At 37.5% G+C, this 22110-nt stretch overlaps 1 protein-coding gene across 10 annotated transcripts; it reads left to right on the top strand.

Moving 5' to 3' along the window:
• Positions 1 to 16765: 16765 nt before the first annotated feature.
• On the top strand, positions 16766 to 21576 carry LOC121750708 (DUF21 domain-containing protein At1g55930, chloroplastic-like). Of its 10 annotated transcripts, none has more exons than XM_042145298.1 (7): positions 16766 to 16888; positions 17353 to 17896; positions 18197 to 18314; positions 18753 to 19962; positions 20044 to 20269; positions 20382 to 20591; positions 21000 to 21576. In XM_042145298.1, the coding sequence occupies exons 4-7, from the start codon at positions 19858 to 19860 to the stop codon at positions 21179 to 21181; spliced, it is 723 nt and encodes a 240-aa protein (XP_042001232.1). In that variant the 5' UTR covers positions 16766 to 16888; positions 17353 to 17896; positions 18197 to 18314; positions 18753 to 19857; the 3' UTR covers positions 21182 to 21576. The 10 variants fall into 10 exon arrangements, with proteins under 10 accessions (XP_042001232.1, XP_042001228.1, XP_042001230.1 ...); XM_042145294.1 differs by lacking the exon at positions 21000 to 21576 and adding an exon at positions 17976 to 18071 and having other exon boundaries at positions 20382 to 20927; XM_042145296.1 differs by lacking the exon at positions 21000 to 21576 and having other exon boundaries at positions 18753 to 19598; positions 19700 to 19962; positions 20382 to 20927.
• The last annotated feature ends 534 nt before the right edge of the window (positions 21577 to 22110 follow it).

The following is a 22110-nucleotide window of genomic DNA, read 5'->3' on the forward strand; positions in this document are numbered from 1 at the left end:
TGTAACACTGAAAAAGTAAGTATATATATTCATGTAGTCGTTTTTACAACTTAAAACTATAAAAGTTATTTAATAATATTATTAGATGTGAAATATTAATATTATTTCATTTCGAGATAACAAGAAATTAAGTATACATGATGTAGTTGTTTTTATAACTTGGAATTTTAAAAATTATTTAATAATAAAATAAATCAAATTTGAATGACTATGATTAGATTACTGGATGATAACACGAAAAAATTAAGTATATATGGATGCAGTCGTTTTTATAACTTAGAACTTTAAATATTAAGTATTTAATAATAAAATAATTGGATGTGAAATACTATTATTATTATGTTGGATGATAACACTAAGAAATGAAGTATATAATCATGTAGTTATTTTTTCAGTAACTTGAAAATTTAAAAATTATTCAATAATAAAATAAATGGATGTGAATGACTATGATTATTTCATTTATGGTAGCACTAAGAAATTAAGTATATATACATGTTGTCATTTTTATAATTTAGAAATTTAAAAATTAATTAATAATAAAATAATTAGATGTGAATATATTATTATTGCGTTGGATGATAACACTAAAAATTAAGTATACATTCATATTCATTTTTATAACATAGAATTATAAAAATTATTTAATAATAAAATAATTTGATGTGAATGACTATGATTATTTCGTTTGAGGACAACACAAAGAAATTAAGTATATATGCATGTAGTCATTTTTATAAATCATTTAATAATAAATAATCGGATGTGGATGACTGTCATTAAATTATTTGATAATAACACAAAGAAATTAAGTATATATGCATGTTGTTTTTATAGCTTTGAATTATAAGAAATATCTAATAATAGAATAACTAGATGTGGAATATATTAATATTATTTCGTTGGATGATAACACTAAGAAATTATATATATATATATATATATAGAGTCGTTTATATAACTTAAAGTTTTAATAATTATTTAATAATAAAATAATAATGTGAATGACTATGATTATTACTACATGTTGGAGTATATAAGTTTTTATTGTTGGGACTACCGCAACGGAAGACACGGAAAACATACATGTCCTTACAGATCTATTTAGATGATTATGCATTTGATTCCAATTTCATGCAAATATTCTAGATCTATAGATGAACACATCAAAATATACATAAACGTGCAATTTGATGTAGATTCGATTGTTACCTATCGATCCATTGAAGGATTGATGTTGCTAGCTGCACCTCCCGGTGATCCTTGATTTATCGACCACGAATCTTCCATACTATTCCCACGTCCTTGATTATTCATCCGTGTGGGTGGATCTCGAAGAATCAAATAAAAGTGATATGAGATCTAGGAAAACCAAACACAAAACACGAGATTGTCTCGATCTAATCTTATAAATTAGGATAGAACAAGAACAAAAACAAAAAACCCTAATTCAACCACGTGCTAGGGCACAAAAACAGAGGCAAGAGGGAGAGAGAGAAGCCGGCGACGGCGGCTAGGGTTTGGGGGGAGTGAGTTGTGTATTGTGGTGTCATCTAGGGTTTTCCATCTCTTCCCTATTTATAAGCTTGGACTTGTTGGGCTAGGATGGGGATCCATGGAATGATTTAGATGTTGGGCTCACACATTAGATAAATATCTAATTAAATCAATTGACCCATGATTTAATATATTATCAATAGAATATTATTTTTTTCCACTAAAGAATAATATTGCACTCCCATCTAAATCACCAAATTACAAATAACTTGGGTCCATTTTATTTTATAATATTTCTCGCATTTAAGATTATCTTAATCCATCAATTTAATTCTTTTGTCTGCTACGTGACTTGAATTAGATTAATTCTCCAAAGAGTTTTTCTAGTTTGAAACTTTATTTATTATTCGTGGAATAAAATTACAACTGCGCAGATTTCTGAATAATAAATTACTTTTTCAAACACCTCTTGAGGATTTAATCATACCACACTGGGCACGCGAATTATATGAAATAATATTCCTATACCTTCATGTTATTCAATTACTACCACCCAAGATACCATGTTTGAGTTACATACAAACTCTCCCATATTGATAAGTCAAAGTGACGTCTGATTAAATAAACAATATTGATATTAATTTCATAGGCTAGAAAATACTAAAATTTCTGAAATATATTCTTTCAGTAGATAGCAATAAAGAATACATTTCGTATTAGATCCTTTCAATGCTTTAACACACCGGTGTTACTAATCTCTTATTAGGTAAGAGAGAATTATCACAAACACCGCAACTATACCAATAGGCAGCCAAGACCTATCTAGGTTGTGAATATGTTTATCTTCTTACTAGATCTGGTCAAGTCCCCTACTGGTAAACTCACGAGGAATCATCGAATTTTCCTACTTTGACCTTCTTAGTAAGAAGCCTTAGGCTTGTTTATTATATTTCAATAAATAAACCATTATATTATATTATTTATTCTCATAATTAGGTAAACAAGTGGACATGGCGTTTCTCGTATACATGCACAAGTTGACTGTACAAAGGCATGTATGCTCGAAGCATCTTTTAGTATACAAACTCCAACAATCTCCCACTTATACTCAAAGAATGCTTTCGAGTATACCAACCGCTTTATTGGCCTTGTGCTACACATTCACACACATTTTCTTCCACTTATACTCAAAGCAGGATTTGGCCACCATGTACTCAAACTATAATTCTTATAAAAGAATCTACCAATATAGTTGCTAGAGTACATAAAAACGAAAATATAAACTTGTAATTTATATCCTTAATTCTTGCTTAGGAGCACGTTTATTTGTTCAAGATATTTCTATGCCCTTTGATCCAGTGGAATAATTTTATGTGCCTTTCTCAAGTACACTTATACATATTCCTCCATCAAAATCCAGTATTCTTGATCCTTCTGAATTTCTATTAATTGAAAGTAGAGTACTTATAGCAATATATAAAGTTTTAATCATGTCAAATATGATTCCAAAAACATTAATTGTATAATCCCAATATAACTTGGTATTATCCTTGCTATATAATGTGTGCTGTAAATGTATGTATGAACATAATCGTCTCACCACAATGACTAATTGGAAATTAGTCCTTATGAAAAGTAAAACTGAATGATTGCATCCTTTGTTTTATAGTCATAAATTCCAAGAGTTCATTATTTAATCATTGTTGTGACTTTTAACTTGAAATACTTTCTTTGAAATATGAAAGTATCTCTAATTTTAATAGTTAACTTGGAAAAACCTTATAATGTTATTAGAGTTTTGAAATTTGTGCAAATCACCACTCCTTTCATAATAGGGCGTGAGCCCTTTTAATTCTATCTAACATTTTCTTAATTCCATCTGCGAATATTCAATGAGACAAAATTTAGTTCCCACTTTTAAAAGTAGAAAATTATAAGTCTCAATATTCTTTAAGCTATTAAAACAATTTAAACTATGTCTGGAGTTAAATTCATCATAGTTTAATAAAACGAGCTACAAAACTCTTATTAAACTCTTAGAATTTAATTATTCCTTAAGAAAAGCTCCCACTATTTTAATTATCACTTTCACAACAAAATAAATAAAACACCAACTATTTAAATAGTTAACTCTTGGCTTGGAACATTAAAATAAATTTTAATGCGCACACTATATTTACTATACAAGACTTTCTAGTATTTAAAATAAATACTTTTCTTGTGACTAGTTGAATTAATTTACTTGTCTTGTAATCAATTATTGCGATTATTTTTCTTGTATCTTTATTTGAACAAACACGATCATAAGATCATTTTATTTTATTTTGAATCCATGTCTAACATAAAAGTTCTATTGATTCATTGACACAATAATGGTTCAAAACTTAAAGGAGTAAAGAAACTTAATCACCATGATTAGAAGCAAACCTTCTTAATAATTGAATGAACAAGTATAACCACAAGTAAACATTTTGATATAAACTTGGTTCATTCGATGTCATAAGGAATCGGATAATCAAAATTCATTTTTCTAATAATGCAAGCATTATAAAACGATATTGATAATCCAGAACGACAATTGATAATATAGGAATATAATTCCATACCAATAATCCAATATGATATCAAAAACAATATCCAAATATCAAAACCCAAAATTCAACAATTGTAAATAAGAGCAAAAATAAACTTTTTCTGACTTGAACCTGGTCATTTCAAAGACCACCGCTTTTCTTCATCTCTTCTTGAGCACTTACAAGCTTGTTATAAAGCTCCAGAACTGAAATTGTTTTATCGCTAAACAAAATTTTATCTCTGACTTCATTAAAGCTATCTGGAAGCCCATCAAGGATCATCATCTGCCAGGTTTCTGGGTCAATTTGCCCCCCGACAAGAGAAGTTCATGGAAGTAGCCATGCATGACTAGGACATACTTGCCCACGTCTTGACCCTCTTCCGATACTTCACACCTTAAATGCTTCACAACAAGTCTAGCTCTTGCATTGGAGGACACTTCTGCAAACCACTTGGGCTTCTTAATCAATGGCCTATTGGGTTCGTCAAACCTCTCAAGGGCATTGCCAATAGTGGCCAACAGAAACCCCTTGAGATGACAATCCGCTGTATGCCACCAAGCGTGCAATTCCTTGCCTCATCTTGTAGATGGAATGTAGGAGGACGGTCCTCATTGAGAACCAACTTCAAGTCATTGACCAAGAGGTCAACATCAAGTCTATTTTTCATACCTTATATAATTCAGAATCATGCTTCCTCGAACTAAGTATCGCATAATAAATATCCCAAGTAGTAATCATCTTTCGCTCAAGCTAAGAATAAACACCAATAATATAAATATGTAAAATTTCATGGAATTGCAAATAATCACAAATCAATTCATCCATTTTACATCCACAAAAATCAAGCACAAACGTTTTTCAACTAGGAAGCTGATAGATGCAGGTTGTGCAGGTGTCGTGTCAAGCCAAGGATGTGTCCTACTGATCAGGATGGATGTCCCAGCTAAGCCTGAACCTGGCTATCAAAGAAATTCCTCAACCCACTTCTACTGATTAGTATAGTGGTGGTAAGGGTCGAATCCCACAAAGATGAATGCGCTTTGGAAATTGTGGTGATATTCTGGAAAGGTTGGTTAGCTACCACGCTTGGGTTGAGATTCTACCTAGACAAAAATTAAAGATGGCACTCTACTGACTAGGAGGGGTGAAAGATGATCGACATGTAGCTATGTACATGAGAGTAGGGAACATGGGTTCAGGAAATATGTGGAAGGTACTGGGTTACTATTAATGGCTAAACTGAATATCAGAGAATAAGTGGTAGTTAGGTGATTAGGCTGACAGATCTGTAGGGTACCATCAGAAAAAGTAGAGAAAAGTAAAGGACAAAAGCAAAAAGTAACTAAAAAGTAAAAGTGGTTCCAAATTTGGATGTGGACATTGTCTTCTCCAACAAGTATGAACACAAATCAAACAACTCAGATTCCATGAACGATAATTTCAGGTTAACAAACTCCACAAAAACAGATCTACAATCTAAACTCAAAATCAAAAGATTAAACTAATGAAACTGAAATTACGCTTACTGGGTAACATGCAAGGTGACATAAATCACGTAAACTAGGCTTTCACACTTAACCATTTCAGATCTAAAATCTAACAGCTATCTAAACTCATGAACTCGGATCTATAAATTCGGAAATGATAACATGCTCGCAACACTTGAAAATTACCGTAACAACTAGATCTAAGCTATCTAGGCAGAAAGAAACAGAATCAAACAGGAACCGATGCAGAAAAATGACTTCATATCATAAAAATGTTTGGATCACAACTAAGACTTCAAAGTAAGCAAATATTGAAAATGTAACCGATCCAACGTAAGAAAACAAAGTGCGATTAACTAAGAAAGCAAATAAATATTGTTTTGCCACTCCGGGCGATGGAACCGCTGACACTACGAAACACATTGGCTGGAACGAGATAATGCGGAACTCCGGTGAACTGATGAAACTCTCAGGTGACCATGGCTATGGCGAAGAACGAGAATATGAAAGACTAGGCTGAAGGACTGATCTGCCGAGAGAGAACTACTCTAACTAAGAGTGTTTTTTCTAAAGTCGATGATCGATTTTTTTTCTCTCTCCAAGTGGCTTCCTTTTATAGGGAGGCCTGCCCTTGATTTTTAGGGTAGACTCTCTTCGTGAAATGACCCTTTTGCCCTTACTTGTGGCTGATCTTCCCAGCAATCCTTCTTCTCCATCTCGAGCCTTTTTGGCATGCATACTGGTCAGCATAGTAACATTTTGACGCCCTTTTCACCTGAGTTGTCCGAGCTTTTCCATACTGACTAGAACACTTTCCCTGCACACTTTAGCAACTGTTTTGCAGATATATTCCAATTATGCACGTTATACTGACCAGTAACCAAGGCCTAGAATACGACTTATTGTTTGAACACTTAGTGGTTTTCCTAATTGTTTGAACAATCTACCTCCTCCAATCCTCAAAACAAACGATCCAATGGTTGAATTAGAACTCAAAAACACTCCTCAAAGGAAGGAATCACCTCGTAATACCTGCAAAGAGGGACAAAACCAACAACAACCACAAAAACAATTCGAAAAGCAATGTAACAGTAAATTTCGAAAGCTGCCCAAAAACGAAACAATCCTTGGATTAACCAACCCTAATAAGTAATAATCGAATGAAGAGCACAAAGTATGGGAAGGAAACTTAGGATTGGAGTGCAGAACAATCCTTGGACTAAAGTTCTTCAATCGAAAGAGTACACTTCACTTTCACCCAAATAAACCGGCCTCCCTCAATCTGTCAAGCTTCGCTGGAGTTGACGAAGCTTCCTCTGAGAAGAGCGTTCAATTGGGAGTGAAGGTGAGATCCTCAACGAATAATCCACAACCTCACCAAATTGAAAAACAGCCTCACTTCGCCGGAAAAAGCAAAATCCAGCGGAAATTGCAAAACCGCCGTAGATTCAATTCCTCCCCTCTTCGCCGGGTTTCTCGCCATTGGTCACCCCTAAAGGTGACCTCTGACGCTACTGGAGTGGAGGGGAGATGATACGACCCCACGTGGAGGCCCCATGATGCCGTCCATGGCGAGGTGGCTACGGGAGGGGCTCTCTACTTTTGTGCAAAATGCCTTGTTGGAGGAGTCCATGAAGAACAAGGAGTCCGCGATGAGGAACGTGATGAAATTTGAAGGAGGAAGCATTCCACCCGACCGGGTGGGATTTGATGCACCAAACCACCCGGCTGGGTACAACCTTCTAGAGGAGCTGCAGCCAAACTTCCCCACCCATCCGGGTAACCATGCTGCCGGGTGCCTCGTCCAAGGCGTGAAAGGGTCAGAGTGTTCCACCCTGCCGGGTGACTTTTGGTCATCTCGTCCACCCTGTCGGGTAGTGCACGGAAGGAAGCCGAACTCCAGAGAATTTCACCCGGCCTGGTGATTTAACACTCTGATATTCACCCGGCCGGGCATAGTGACGCTACCTAGATTTTGTGGGCCTTTTTCTTTATGTGTTGATGTGCCTCAAAAACATCCTCGGGCAAGAGAGGCTTCAACCTAGCCTTCAATCCATTGACCATGTAGAAATACTCATTAGTGTACCCATTTTTATAGACCTTCCTATCAAATTCCCAAAGCCTTCCCAATAAGACATTGCAAGCCATCATGGGTATCACATCACACAACACTTCATCTTCAAACACTCCATTCTTCAAGGGCACAAGGCTTTGAGTAGTCACCTTCAACTCCCCGGTTTCCCCCAACTATTGAAGTTATAGGGCCTAGGATGTTTGACGGCCTCCAACCCCAATTTAGCCACCAATTGCTCACTCATAACATTGGCACAACTCTCCCTCATCAATGATCACCAAACAAGTTTTATCTTTCACCTTGCAATTCATGTGGAAGATATTGCACCTTTGCTCATTATGCTCCTCAATCCCTTGTTGCACATGGAGAATCCTAAGCACTACTAACGTCTTCACCTCCTCATTCTCCTCATCCCCACTAGAATAAGACATGCGGGGATCCACACTAGCCTCCACACCCTCCTCTACACACTCCTCCTCGTCTTAACTATACACACTACCATCTTGCCCAATAACCATCACACGTTGGTTTGGGTAGTCACGCGCATAATGACCATAACCCTTACACTTAAAGCATTGTACCTTTTTATCGCTCGAGGGGGCGTGAGCTTTGGAGACTTGAGGGCTAGGAGTAGGTTTGCTTGATGACTTCCCTTGATAGTTAGGGAAACTCTCCATCTTTTTGGCAGGGGTGCTCCACTTGCTTGCCACCATGCCCCCTCCAGATTGGCTAGACGCCATCTTTGCCTTGCTAAGAGCCACCTCCTTGCCTTGCCTCTCGAAGGTCTCGACAAAACCAAGCACTTCCCCCAAAGATATGCCCCTCAACACCCCAATTTGTACTTTATGCTTCAAAGTAGTGTTGAGACCATGGATGAACCGGTCTTAAGTAACCTCCTCCTACTCATCCACCCCTATCTTGTTCATCAAGGAGAGAAGCTCATAATAATAATCCATCACACTCATTGATCCTTGCCTTAGGTCTTAAAGCTCCCCTCTAAGCCTAAGGTAGTAGGACTTAGGCACGAATGACTCCTTCATGATCCTACACAACTCCTCCCAAGAAAGGACTTCTCTCAACCTAGCTAATCTCTTCTTCCTCGTCACATCATTCCACCAAGTATTAGCAAGGCCCCTAAACTCCGCCAATGCAATCTTCACCTTGTCTCCCTCGGAATAATTGTGGAGGGAAAAATTTTTATCCACTTGAGATTCTCACTCCAAGTAGGCTTCGGGGTCGAACTTGCCATGGAATTCGGGTAAGTTGTGCTTTAAGGTCTTGGAAGGGTCATCAAATCGAGGCCGGACCTCCTCACCATGGTATCCATCTCTTCTAAACCTATCCCCATAAGGTTCCACCACCCCATATTGATTTCCTCCCCCAAATCGACCATACCCCCCGTTTCCTCCTTCAAACCACCTATTGGCCCCATTACTCACTAGGTGTTCGATCTATTGTTTCTTTGATTTTTCTTTTAGCCTTTGTGTGCTCCTTGTTTTTAACCTACATGTGATTGCTGATCGGATTGACCTATTGTTGTTGGATTGAGCTGAAATTTTATATAAAGTTACTGTGATATGTTAGCTACGTGACTACAAAAAATCAGATAAAAATACCTTCGTTTGCCTATGGATCTGATCGATTGAATATATGTGCCCTGTTTTTGCATAGTTAGGGAAAAAGTGAAAAAGCATACCCTATATCCAAATTTGACTTGTTGGGGCTATTTTATCTTTGAAATACACTCAAAAGTGAAAATATATGCAAATTTTCAGCCATTTTGGGGTTGAGGAACCATACGAAAACAATTTCTAAAGTTCAATCCATATTTGCTACATTTTCAGCTTTCATATATGGCTTGTGTGTGTTTTTGCTTAAGGCCTTGAACCTACTTGCATCTTGCTAATACTCCATCTGTTTTTTAAAAATAGCAATTCTTTCCATTTTAGTCCGTTCTTTAAAAATAAGAACTTTCAAACTTTCTATTTTAGGAAATCTTTACACCCCTATACATCAATTTATTTACCACTTATACCACTACAATTAACAACTTAAAGTAGACCCCGTGATCCACTAACATTAATTTCATTACTTTTTTCTCTCCCTCTCTCTTACTTAACTAATTCTTCTCCCCCTCTCTCTTACTTTACCAAATTGTGCATTAAAACCCCGTGCCGTTTCAAACCTCCCTATTTTTAAAAAACGGAGGGAGTATGTGTTTATGTGTTAAGTCTTCTTGATTTTTTTTACCAAGGGGTATACCTTGATTGATCCATCTCAAGTACCTAAAACTTGGAATTGGAGTTGCGAGTGTGAGTGAAACCACCTATTACTGTATTCTAAACCTTCTTCCCGAGTGAAATTGGGGAGTGACTTTTGGGGAGGTTGGGACATCTTGGTTAAAGCCACCTTCTTAAATCTTATTTTCTTTTTGACTAACCACACTTGGGCTAGTCCTTAGTGTTTGTCTTATTTGCAGGTATTTACCTTATGCCTCCTCACACCCGGTCCAACAAAATGGTGGGGACAAGTGTGGAAGGGGAGGATACGAGCATGAGCCATCCTACACCCGAGTGGGACCTAGTGAGCTTAATGGCTCAAATGTTGGCGGATCTCATACGTGATCTCAAACAAGATATCCAAGATTCCGAAGGTCGCACACGAGCCATCCAAAACACTCTAGTTGAAGAGTTCAACACCTTGAAGGAAGGCCACACGTCGAGAACTCCTACTCCTAGGGGTCACCACCTACCGAATGATGCTCCGGAGGAACATGTCAAGGAGGAAGGGTATGAAGAGTGGCATGGGGAAGTTAAAGGAGGTAATGTGAGAAATCAGGATGCAAATGGGGGCTTTGGTAGATTCGGGATGGGGAATGTTGGGCAAGGTCATTTTAGGGGAGGATATGGATTGAACGGTAGATTTGAGATGGGCAATCAACGAGGGAGAGTTGAGCCCTATGGTGATGATAGAGGTGACTATGAATCAAGGTACCATAAAAATGGACGTGATAGGGGAGGTAGTGGGAAACGAGCTCCAAAGTCACATGGAGAGTGGCATTCTAGGAGGGTGAGAGATCATGTTAGCCATAAGGGATTTGAAATGCCCATTGAAGAAGAAGTCTCATATAGAACTTGGTTGAGGCATACCTATCGACATGGTGGTGTTGACACAAACCAAATGGGTACCCCATCAACTCATTTCACTACATCCTCTTCTCTCCATTTCTCACATGAGTTTCTTGATGTGTATGGAAATGTCCCTTCTTTGATGAGCTTAAACCAAATTAGTGGAGAAAAAGAACGAGAGAGAGAGAGAGAGAGAGAAGGCTTGAGAGTGAAAGTGAGTCTAAAAAGCCAAGAGAACGTGATAAAAGACAAGAGTGTGAGGTGCAAAAGTGAAGAGAGAGTGGTGGGGGTGAGAGAAAAGAAAAACACCACATGAGAGAAAAACCACAAGCACAAGTGAGTCAAGGGTGTTTGTTTGATTCTAAGGCCAACCTTGGGTGGGCACCAAATGAGCCTTTGCCTCTTGCCCTTGGTGAGGAAAATAAGTTCTTATCCACTAATACTACTTTTATGTCTTCTTGTTATGAGCAAAATTGAAGACATGGAAGTGAAGCACCAAGTGGTACAAGGCTTGGAAACTACACCCCCGGAGAAGGATCAAGAGGAACGTGGGCAAGTGGATGAACTTCTTGTACAAGGTTCAAGTGCACTATCCTTGTCTCCTTGTGATGCTCCCTTAGACATGATTGTATTAGAGAGAAGGTGCGATTTGTGGCATCAAGAGCTTATATTGTTGAAGGCTAATTCTATCTATGCATCATATATTGACCCTTTCTTGATAGATCCAAGCAATGGTAGACATGGCATTTCACATGTGGACTCTTGCATAAATATGGAAATGTTTCTTTTAGATGCTAAGATTTCTAAGCTTTCGATTGTTGTTGATTGCAAGTTTCTTGAGCATGTTGTTGGGGATAGTAGGGCCAATGTGTGTGACATTGTTGAAGATTTTAGAGCATGGTAGTTGCTATGTTTTTATGGTAAAATGATAAGGCCCTTCAATGGGATTAGAATGTTCTATGGGCGTTTTGTGAATGATTTTCCTACTCACGTGTCCTTTAAAGGTTGTGTTGTGATTAATGGCATGAGAATGCATTGTTCTCTTATTTGTGATCTTGTTTTAAAATTGTTGGAGGAATCGTGTATGGCCTATTTTGATGAAAATCTTATGATATGTGTTGTTGCTTTTCACAAGTTTCTTATACATGGTGTTGTTCTTATTCCACATGTTTTGCATGAAGGTATATGGATGCATTGCTCATATATTTTTTAATCATTTCTTGAAGTTATTGGGACAATTGATTGAAACCCCTTGTGTAAACTTGGCTTGTTGGTTGATATATTTATGTGCAAACTTGATGTGAATTGTCATGAACCTCCTCTATATGTTGAACAAGAGTTTGTCAAGTTGTGGAAGGGTATTCCTTATTTGAGCAAGATTAGTGCGTTAATGATTGAAAATGATTCTTCGATGCATGATCATGCGAATAGGATATTTGTGCTTAGTCATCTCTTGATAACTTTCCATTTTGCACACTATGAGGACACCCTTTCTTATATACACATTGCTCTAATGAGAATGCCAAACATTTTGTGAAGATATTGAAGAACATGGGAATAGGTAGTGTGGGAATGCTTGAGACAAAAAGAGTCAAATTGTGTGATGCTTGTGTGTTGTGGCATAATACTTGTTTTCCATGCATGACAATTAAGCCGTTCAATGGGGTTGGCATCTTTTATTGTCATTTTGTCAAAGACTATGCATCACATGGTTTTGTTTGGGACTTCAATGCTAAAGATTGCCTAGGTTTTCGTTTCCTCATAGCTTATGTATTAGCTTTGAGCTTGTTAGAGCGTGTCCACCGTCTTGGTGTGGTAACTTCTATTGGAGTCGTTAGTGGTCTTAGTCTTCATCATTGTACTTTGATATTTGGTTTGCTCTCGTTCTATTTTATAGGTGTGCGGAACCCGGATTTGAGGGCAAATCCTTTCCAAGAAGGGGAGGATGATATGCCCATGGGTGCTAGACATCAAGAGTCTTCACTTCGGCGTGAACCATGGATTGATTGGGGTCCAAGGATGAGAGAGAAGACATGCCAAGGATCCAATAAAACTAGAGGACCTCCCGAGGAGGCGAGGAATAGAGAAGGCTCGGATTTGAGGACAAATCCTTTTCAAGAAGGGGAGGATGATATGACCCCACGTGGAGGCCCCATGACGAGGTCCATGGTGAGGCGGCTACGGGAGGGGCTCTCTACTTTTGTGCATAAGGCCATGCTGGAGGAGTCCATGAAGAACAAGGAGCCCGCGATGAGAAACGTGCTGAAATTTGAAGGAGGAAGCATTCCACCAGACCGGGTGGGATTTGATGCACCAAACCACCCGGCCGGGTACAACCTTCTGGAGGAGCCGCAGCCAAACTTCCCCACCCTGCCGGGTACCCATGCTGCCACCCGGCCGGGTGCCCCGTCCAAGGTATGAAAGGGTCAGAGCATTCCACCCAGCCGGGTGACTTTTGGTTATATCGTCCACCCGGCCGGTTAGTGCACGGAAGGAAGCCGGACTCCAGAGACTTTCACTCGGCCGGGCAGAGTGACGTTGCCTAGATTTTATGGGCCTTTTTCTTGGGATTTAGCCTAAACAATAAATACCCATTTTCCCATTTTATTCCTTAGTTTTTGCTGAAATCAAATACTTGTGAGATTTGTTCCTCTTGAAGATGGTTTCTATCTAATTCCTAGATTTAGGTTGCTTGGTTCATCAATTCCGATTATGGTTGTCTTGAAGATCTAGCCATGAATGCATGTAAGTTATGTTGTAAGTACCTTAGCTTACTTTATCAATGACTTTGTATTCCATTTTCCACCTTATCCAATGTTAATCCTTCTTGTTCTTGTTAGATTCATTAGATCTTGTTGGATCTATGATTTGCCTTTGTTTACCTTGATTAATTGAAAATCTACTTCACCAAAAATATTTGATCAAACATCTACTATTGGGTTTTTCCTTGAGTTAATGGATCATGAATTACATGGATCCACATCAGGAGGCCGCCGGAAACTGGGTTTATCCTTCAAAGCCGCCGGCAATGATTTTTAGATCTGAAAATTTCAAAACACGACACCGCCTTCAAATCTTCTTCAAATCTGGTGGCCCAAGAAATGATGGCCCAAGAAATGGACTTCTCCCCGCACTTTTCATGCTGAGATGCTACACCATTTCGCATCGGATATTGGAGCAAAAAAATGGTTATGAAATCGCATAACACACTTGTGACCCCAAAGTGATTATGAAATCCCAAAAATGATTAGGAAATTTAAACCAACTATGAGTCCAAAAACATGTATAGTATTAACAAATTAAAAAATTTAAGGGTAAATGATTGTACATTTATTTAACGCTATATGTCCCAGAACTTGGTTCTTGCTCGCCCTCGAAAAAGATAGACCCTAAATACGTAGATTTTATAATATACCTGACTCACAATGTAGCCCGTCAAATTCATTGCATCAAACTGATTGCAATGGAAGAAATAGCAGTGTAATACTCTGTTGTTTTATTTAAACACTTTTCTTTCTCTTTTATGTTCTTCTTCATTTGTTGACTTGATTTTTTTCTATTGTTAATGCGTTTTTTTTAAACTAAGAACGTATATTTTTCATTACAAAACAACACCAAACGAACCACTTCTTCAACATTGATTTTGTTCTCCAATTAAGTAGCAAAGACCAAAAGAAGACTAATACAAATAAAATGGCTCAATGTAGCTAATATTATTATGTAGGGGCTTCTTGGTATGATGGAATAGAATGAAGAAATGGAATAGAGATAGGAATGGAATGATGATGAGAATGGAATGAGAGTTCCATTCCATTCTTGTGCTTGGTTAATGTAAGGAATATAAATGGAATCAAATTGTATATTGTTGGTATTTGTAGAGTATGTGGTGTGTGTAGTGTAGCCGTGTAGGTATTTGCAGAGTGTGTGGTGTGTGTAGTGTGTGAAGTGTGTGTGCAATATGTGTGTAGTGTGGATTTTTTTTAATAATTAAAAATTTTAAAATTTTAATTTTATTATAAAATTTAAAAATCATTACATTGAGTGATATTGAATTTATATATAAAATAATATGTAGTAAAATTTTGTTAATATATAAATTAAGAAAAAAAGAGAATGGGAATGAAATGATCATTTCTTAGCTAAATGGATGGAATGACTATTTTCATGTGGAATGGAATGGCCATTCCAAATGGAATGGTGATTCCTAAGAAAAAATATACCAAGCAAATGAAATGGAATGGAGGTAGGAATGTCATTCCATTCTACCATACCAAGTAGGGCAAGTGTTTAGACAACAAATAGGTTGTTCAAGCCCAAAGTAGCTACTATTTTCTACTCCCTTCCATCAGTCCCACAAAATTTATCACAATCACTTTTTACCATTTTTGGTAGTGGACCTCATATTCCACTAACATATTCCAACTCACATTTTATTATAAAACTAAGGGCAAATTACCTGAAAAATCATGAACTTTCACAATAAGTTAGTTTTTCTCGTGAACTTTAAATGTTGCATGAAAAGTCATGAACTTTACTTAATTGTGTAAATTTTCCATCCGACCCGACCCGATAGATTTGTATAGTCACACATATTTTCTTTATTTGTATATCTTATTCTAATTAACTCACACTTTTTGATCATTAGTCACACATATTTTTTCGTGATTAATTTTATTATTTTTACCCCACTTAGATTATAAATTAAAATTGCATAAATGTTTCATTCATTTAGAGTGAGACATTTCTGTTTTTTTAAAATCTACATGATGCTTAGAATTATTTTTTTTTTGTATTTTTATTATATTTTATGTTCATTATTTGAAACTCTTATGTCTCACGTATATAGCACGAGTGTTAATACAATTAATTTAAATCTTCCAATTGGCACCGTATAATTACCCAAATGATATCAATATTATTGAAAGTGAAAATTAAAATATTATAAATGATTGTAGACTTTCCGTGCTAAACAATTAGCGTTCCATGATTCCATCACTTAAGAATCAATCAACAATAGACCACTAATCAAGAAATAATGAAAAAAATAAATTTAATTACGTTAAAGAATTCCCCTCCATCTTCTCTTATATATGCTCTAATAGGTTCTAGTTATCTTCTTCCCCAAGTTTTTCTTTTCGCCTCTATTATATGAGTGACCTTCATCTTCTTCGGTAATCTTTTCTAGCACTTCCATTATCATACGTCAACGTAATTTTTTTCCATCCTGTCAGTTTGCTTCCATTCATAGGTAAGAGCATCTCCAACCATTTACACAAAACTCAAACTCATTGTAGTGTAAATGTCACATCATATATGATTTTACTCTAACCATTTTCACTAAACTCAAACTTAAAAGAATATTTTCTATATTATGCTTTTTTAACTCACATAACTTGAAAAACTTTTGGGTTTGGGTTTAGTTTAAGCCTAAAGATGAGTATTTTTTTCCAAAAACCGAAAATTGGATTGGTTTTGAAGTACTATTAGAGCTAATTACCTATATCATTTTAGGTTTTAATGTACCTTTGGGGATCGTCTAAGAACTTCAAACAAAAATTAATCACGGATCTTATATTGTAACTTTGTGTTTGACCACAAGAGTTCATGATATAAAATTATACAAGAAGTCCACTATTGAAAATCACAGTATTACAAAAGTAAATGACTATTAAAATTTCAAAAATTACTCACCAATTTCAAAACCAAATTTGACAATTCGCATTCCTTGTTAGTTTGGATCACTTGCTAACCTTTAGAGTTAATTCTTTTTGTGTTCTAAGACACATTAGCCATTCCATCTTATTACTGTCATTTTTTTAACATCCCAGTTTGTGAGCGACGCATGATATTCATGCGTCGTCTGTTAATGAAACGCATGAGCATCATCCGTTTTACGGAAAGACGCATTACATTTATGCGTTCATATATTTTTAAATTTTTTTTATTTAAAGACGCATGACCCTCATGCGTCTTTGCCTAAAATGCATAAGGGTCATGCGTCTCTGTTTCAAACATAATAACCAGTTCCAGTAGCATAAAATCATTCTGCGCGAGAGTCTTCAAGAAGAGGCAGCGCGATTTTCTTTCAATTTCTGGTGATTTCTTCCATTTCCTGGTATTATATCGGTAAGTTTTCTTCAATCTTTGAACATTTCTCCCTTATTCGTTGTTTGTTGCATGTTTTGTATAGGTTTTTCCCAAATTCGTGAGTTAGGGTTTATAACTAAATTGTTCAATTTAGGTCTATGCTTTGTTGTTTTGTTATTTTTAATGGATTGTATTGGTGAAATTCATTCTTTTATATGGTTTTTGATATTTTTGTGATGCTTGGTGTTGTGATTTTGTTTGTTATCGGGGAAAATGAGAATGTGGGTTGAAATGAAGCTTGTATTTAACCATTATTGGGTTGATTAGATTGAGTAATTTTTGCAATGTCTAATTATATTGATTAAAACAGATTAGTGAATTTGTTGAATTATGGAATTGAATTTGCTATTTGCCTGTCTTAATGTGTTTACCTTTTACATTTATTTCTAGCCCCATGAAATAGTTAATTTTATAATTCTTGTTTTGTTAATATGTTGAAGTAGATGACATCTTCAAGTACTGGAATACAGTTATTTTATGGACCCGAGGATCCATCAGTGCTCTATTGTCAACATAAGCACATTTCGAATACATTGTTGGTAGATGGCACAAAGCATAGTTTTAGAGTTCGCCGGACGAAAACTAAGGTTTGAGAGGTGGAATTGCATGACAATGTGAGGCATTGGCTTGACATATTTGGGTTCAACGGTGTGCTGGAGTGTAAGAAGCCGATGAAGATCGATAACGAGCTTATCGCTACCTTGATTGAGTGCTGGAGGTCAGAGACTCACACTTTCCACCTACCAGTTGGAGAGGCTACAGTGACATTACAGGATGTTCAAAACCTGTTGGGTTTGCGAGCAGATGGTCATGTTTTCACTGGCCGTGATTCTCCTGTTGGTATGCTGATTGGACCAGCAAGTGTCGAGATCTGTTGGGATGGATACCCGATACAAATCCAGAAACGAAGCAAGGAGGTATTTTGATGACAGCTCTAATCAACCAGACGACGATACCTTTGGATTGAAGGATTTCTGGTGATTGATGGTGACTCTTATTTCTTCTTGACTGTTTTCCATTGTCCTTTAGAATATTCTTCTTGATAAAAAGTTTTGTCATGGCCTAGAAATATTGTAATTTGATTGCTGATCAAAAGGTGAATTCCTTGCACACGGTGGTTAAACTGATGACCGAGAACAATTATAGATGGAGGCATTCAAATGTATTGTTATTGCTCATCCAGGACTATTTTCGCTTGCATTTAAAGATCTCATTCAATTATATAAGTTACATTCTAACTAGCGTTAGTTTTCCTTAACAAATTTTATTGTTTACTTGCTATGACAGGAGGAAATCCAGAAAAAAGACTGGCTATGTTGTCATGCGTGCTGAAGGCATATATGATGTGGATGCCAATACATCAATAGATCAGCTCTCTGAAGAACTTCACATTAAAATGCCAGAGGTACTCTCAATTTGCGCATGTTTTCTTTAGTTTCAAACAGTGCTTTCTGATTTAATGATAATCACGGCACACTAATCTTTTCTCAAAACTTTAATTACGATGCATACTCTTCTTCCGGTATTATGTTGTTCCTATGTTATGAAAACTTGAGGTTCAAATGTGATTGGTCCAATTGGAGGTAAAATAGAAATCTTCTTTTTGATGAGTTATGACGAATAGCAGCTTGCATACAATTAACATTACATGTTTGAAGAATGGTTGGTAGTAGCAGTTTGCATATACTAATGATTAGTTATTAAATGTTCGAGAGACATTATTAGCACATCTTCTTTCTAAGATGGGAAACAGTTGAGTAATACTTGTCTATTTGCAAATCCAGAACTCTGTAAAGTTGCAATTCAGTGTTATTTTTGTTGACATTGTTTCCCTCTGGTGCAGGGTCATCAATATGAAACCATTTCAGGTTTTGTCTGCGAGGCATTCGGATATATCCCGAGAACAGGTGAGACAATACAAGTAGTCCTTGAGAGAGAAAATCAAGAGGACCATGTTAACTATCCGACCGGCAAGAAGAAAATGAGAAAACTCAATTATTTAAGCTTGAGGTTTGTTTAATTTTCCATTTACTCCCCCTATTAATATTATAAGCGGTAAAAACTAGATCAGTGGAATTGTATCAACTTATAAATAGTAAAATGCCCAACCTTCATGTTTTGAAGTACCATACATACTTATTATGATATATGAAGAAGGCTAGGTGTACCTATCTAATTCACCCTTTTAAGGCAATTAGGACGCGTTCGGTGTGGAGGATTTCTCCAGAAATTTGATTTATTTCTGCCCATTTATGTTGCAATTGATCTTGAATTTGTAATGAAAACTGTGTGCTTTGTTGTGCTAAATTAATTTCTGTGGGGTGCTTTGATTATCTAGCCCGTCATAATATGCACCTTTGAGTTTCATATAATTTTGAATTTAATTCCACCATTCCCTCTGTTCTTCTGTTTTGCCCGTAATTTTTTTTGAATGTGTGCATATGTATCATATAGAAAGAGTAGTCAGGTACTTATTTGGTGATCAGCCTACCAAACATTTTACACTACCATTGCGCCATAGCCACGATGAGAACTCCAGATAATTCCGCGAGATTACTGATGATGCTTGAAGACATCATGCTATTATACCGGGTAGAGCGCACCATTCTCGTACATCGTTACATCAGAGCCCACACAAACCGTACTAGGCGTAGGATCATTGAACATGCGAGGCAATACAGCTTGATAAGTAAGGTTCCTCAGCAATTGATACACTTGGAACGACTCATTAATGTCACTGATGTTGACCGTATAGCTAACTTAAGAATGGATCGCAACACATTTGAGAAGTTGTGTTGCATCCTCACTGAGCAGGGAGGCTTGAGACCAAGGAAATGCATAGGCATTGAAGAACATGTGGTGATTTTTTTGGGCGTCTTAGCGCATCACAATAAAAACCGTGTTGTCGTTTCAGTTTTTTTAGGTCCTGTTCGATAGTGTCCCACTACATGAACAAGGTTTTGGGGGCTGTTTTGAGTCTCCACAGAGTGTTATTGTCGGAGCCTACACCCGTGCCGGATGATTGCATTGATCACAGATGGAAATGGTTCAAGGTATTTAATCTTTCCTCCAGCAATGTCTAACTTGTTTCAATCTCGGTTTCTGTAAATGCTTGTAAACGGTTGTTCTTGTAGGGCTGTCTCGGTACACTCGACGATACACACATCAACGTACTGGTTAGCAACAGTGGCAAACAGCGTTATCGCACGCGAAAGGGGACTATTGCAACGAACACCTTGGCTCTTTGCGATCGCAATATGCAGTTTGTTTATTTCCTACCTAGTTGGGAAGGGTCCGCCGGTGACTCTCGCGTACTCAGGGATGCTGTGGCGCGCCCCAACGGCCTAAGAGTTCCACAGGGTATGCAGCCTGGTCTATCGTTTTTCTGAGGGCGTTGGATATTATTTTGGTCGGGTTTTCAGGTATTGGGTTTAACTACGTAGCAATCTCATTACTCTGTGGACCGTTTTAGGCTGTTACTATTTATGTGACAACGACTACGCCAATAGCAACGGGTTTTTGACGCCGTACAAAGGGGTTCGATACCACCTCAAGGAATGGGGCATAGGGAATGCACAGCCACAAAATCCGAAGGAATTGTTCAACATGAGGCACAACAAGGCTAGGAATGTAATCGAGAGAGCCTTTGCGGTTTTGAAGATGCGTTGGGGGATATTACATAGTGCGTCTTTTTACCCAATTCAAACACAAATCAGGTTAATCATGGCGTGTTTCCTTCTCCATAATTTTATTTGCCTCGAGATGAACAATGACCCCTTTGAGGCATCGGTTGATGGAGAGAGCTCCGCAATCGCCCCGGCTCAAGATTGTACACAGCCTGACTACATAGACTATGTAGACCCAACTCCAAAATGGACTCAGTTTAGAGACTCCATCGCAATGACCATGTGGAACAATAGATAGAGTTTGTTGCTATCATGTTATTAGATCCACCCAGACGTTGTGACCAACTTTGTATTTGAAACAATTTAAATAGCACTGCATTCTGTTATAGTAATGTGTTGCCATGCGCATATTCCAAGTCCAATTGTACTCCACATTGACTTTTTCCAATGTAATGTATTAACAGATTGTAATGGGCGTCGGCATACCCGAATGCAGATGTGGCAGGGGGAAGATGGAGTTGCGCCGTGCGGGGAAAATGACTACCAATGCAGGACGCTACTACTTCAAATGTCCCGACAAACTCACCCATGTTGGATCATTTCAGTGGTACGACGAGGCTGTCCGGGGGCTGGGACAGGGAGGTAAAAGTGGCGTAGAAGGACAGGGAAAACCAGTTATGGCTGAAGAACAGAGATATTATGCCAACTGCAGTGCTGGTGAATATAAAGGCGGTGGCCATTGCTGCCGCGCTTCAACACCGAACGATTTGAAGACCCTAATGCAGCTTGGGTTCATGGCCGTCGTGTTGGTAGTAGTGGGAATAATTATAGGCATGCTTCTGTGAACTGCATCTTATTCAGCATATGATAGCACTTTTTTGTTATTTACGCCAGTATATATCAGCCCTTCTCGTGATCCTTTTATATTTTGCCAGATTACATGTTGTTTTTGTGCGTAATAGCATCAGTAGATGATTCCGCGGGCATGGACGGGCATGTTTAAGTGATTCCAGTAGATGACCAATTAGAGTGTCTTTTATTTCTCTTGCTTGTTTTGAGGCTTGCAATATATTTTTAAACCAAGTCCATTAAATAAATGCTTTATGAATCAGTGCAATAGCAATACTTACGATTTAATTCCATTATCCATTTTATACATGGAGGCAGCGGTTATGATGTGAATCTAGATATTCAACATCATAAATCACCAAGACATCACGGGCCATGGGTTGATTGGGGTCCGAGAATAAGGTGGAGAGATGGCAAGGAGTCAAGCCGGATTCAGAGATCTAATTCAAACTGGAATTTCACTATGAAGATAAAATCCAAATCCACCCCTCAAACCATCATTGTTTTCATCGTCGAAAGAGCTTCGCGTGGGTATCTTGCATGCCTCAATCGGAACCCGGATGAGGAAGTTATGACCGATTTACTAAAGCTGCGCAATTCAGAACGAAACGCGCGGGCGGGCGATATTGCTAGGGCAAAACGCCCGACCCGGCTTTTTGGAGGATGGGTTTTGCTTCGGGGTGTTGAATTTTTTCAGCACTTATTTGCACCATTGCTGTGTGGACT

This window comes from Salvia splendens, chromosome 10 (genome assembly GCF_004379255.2).
Source record: "Salvia splendens isolate huo1 chromosome 10, SspV2, whole genome shotgun sequence".
NCBI classification, from domain to species: Eukaryota; Viridiplantae; Streptophyta; class Magnoliopsida; order Lamiales; family Lamiaceae; genus Salvia; species Salvia splendens.

Excerpts from the sequence above, each read along its gene's own strand:
- LOC121750708 (XM_042145294.1), top strand. The coding sequence starts at position 19,858 with ATGAACAAGGTTTTGGGGGCTGTTTTGAGTCTCCACAGAGTGTTATTG. Across the intron at positions 19,963-20,043 it reads ACAGATGGAAATGGTTCAAG|GGCTGTCTCGGTACACTCGA; the intron begins GTATTTAATCTT and ends TTGTTCTTGTAG. Across the intron at positions 20,270-20,381 it reads CGGCCTAAGAGTTCCACAGG|GCTGTTACTATTTATGTGAC; the intron begins GTATGCAGCCTG and ends GGACCGTTTTAG.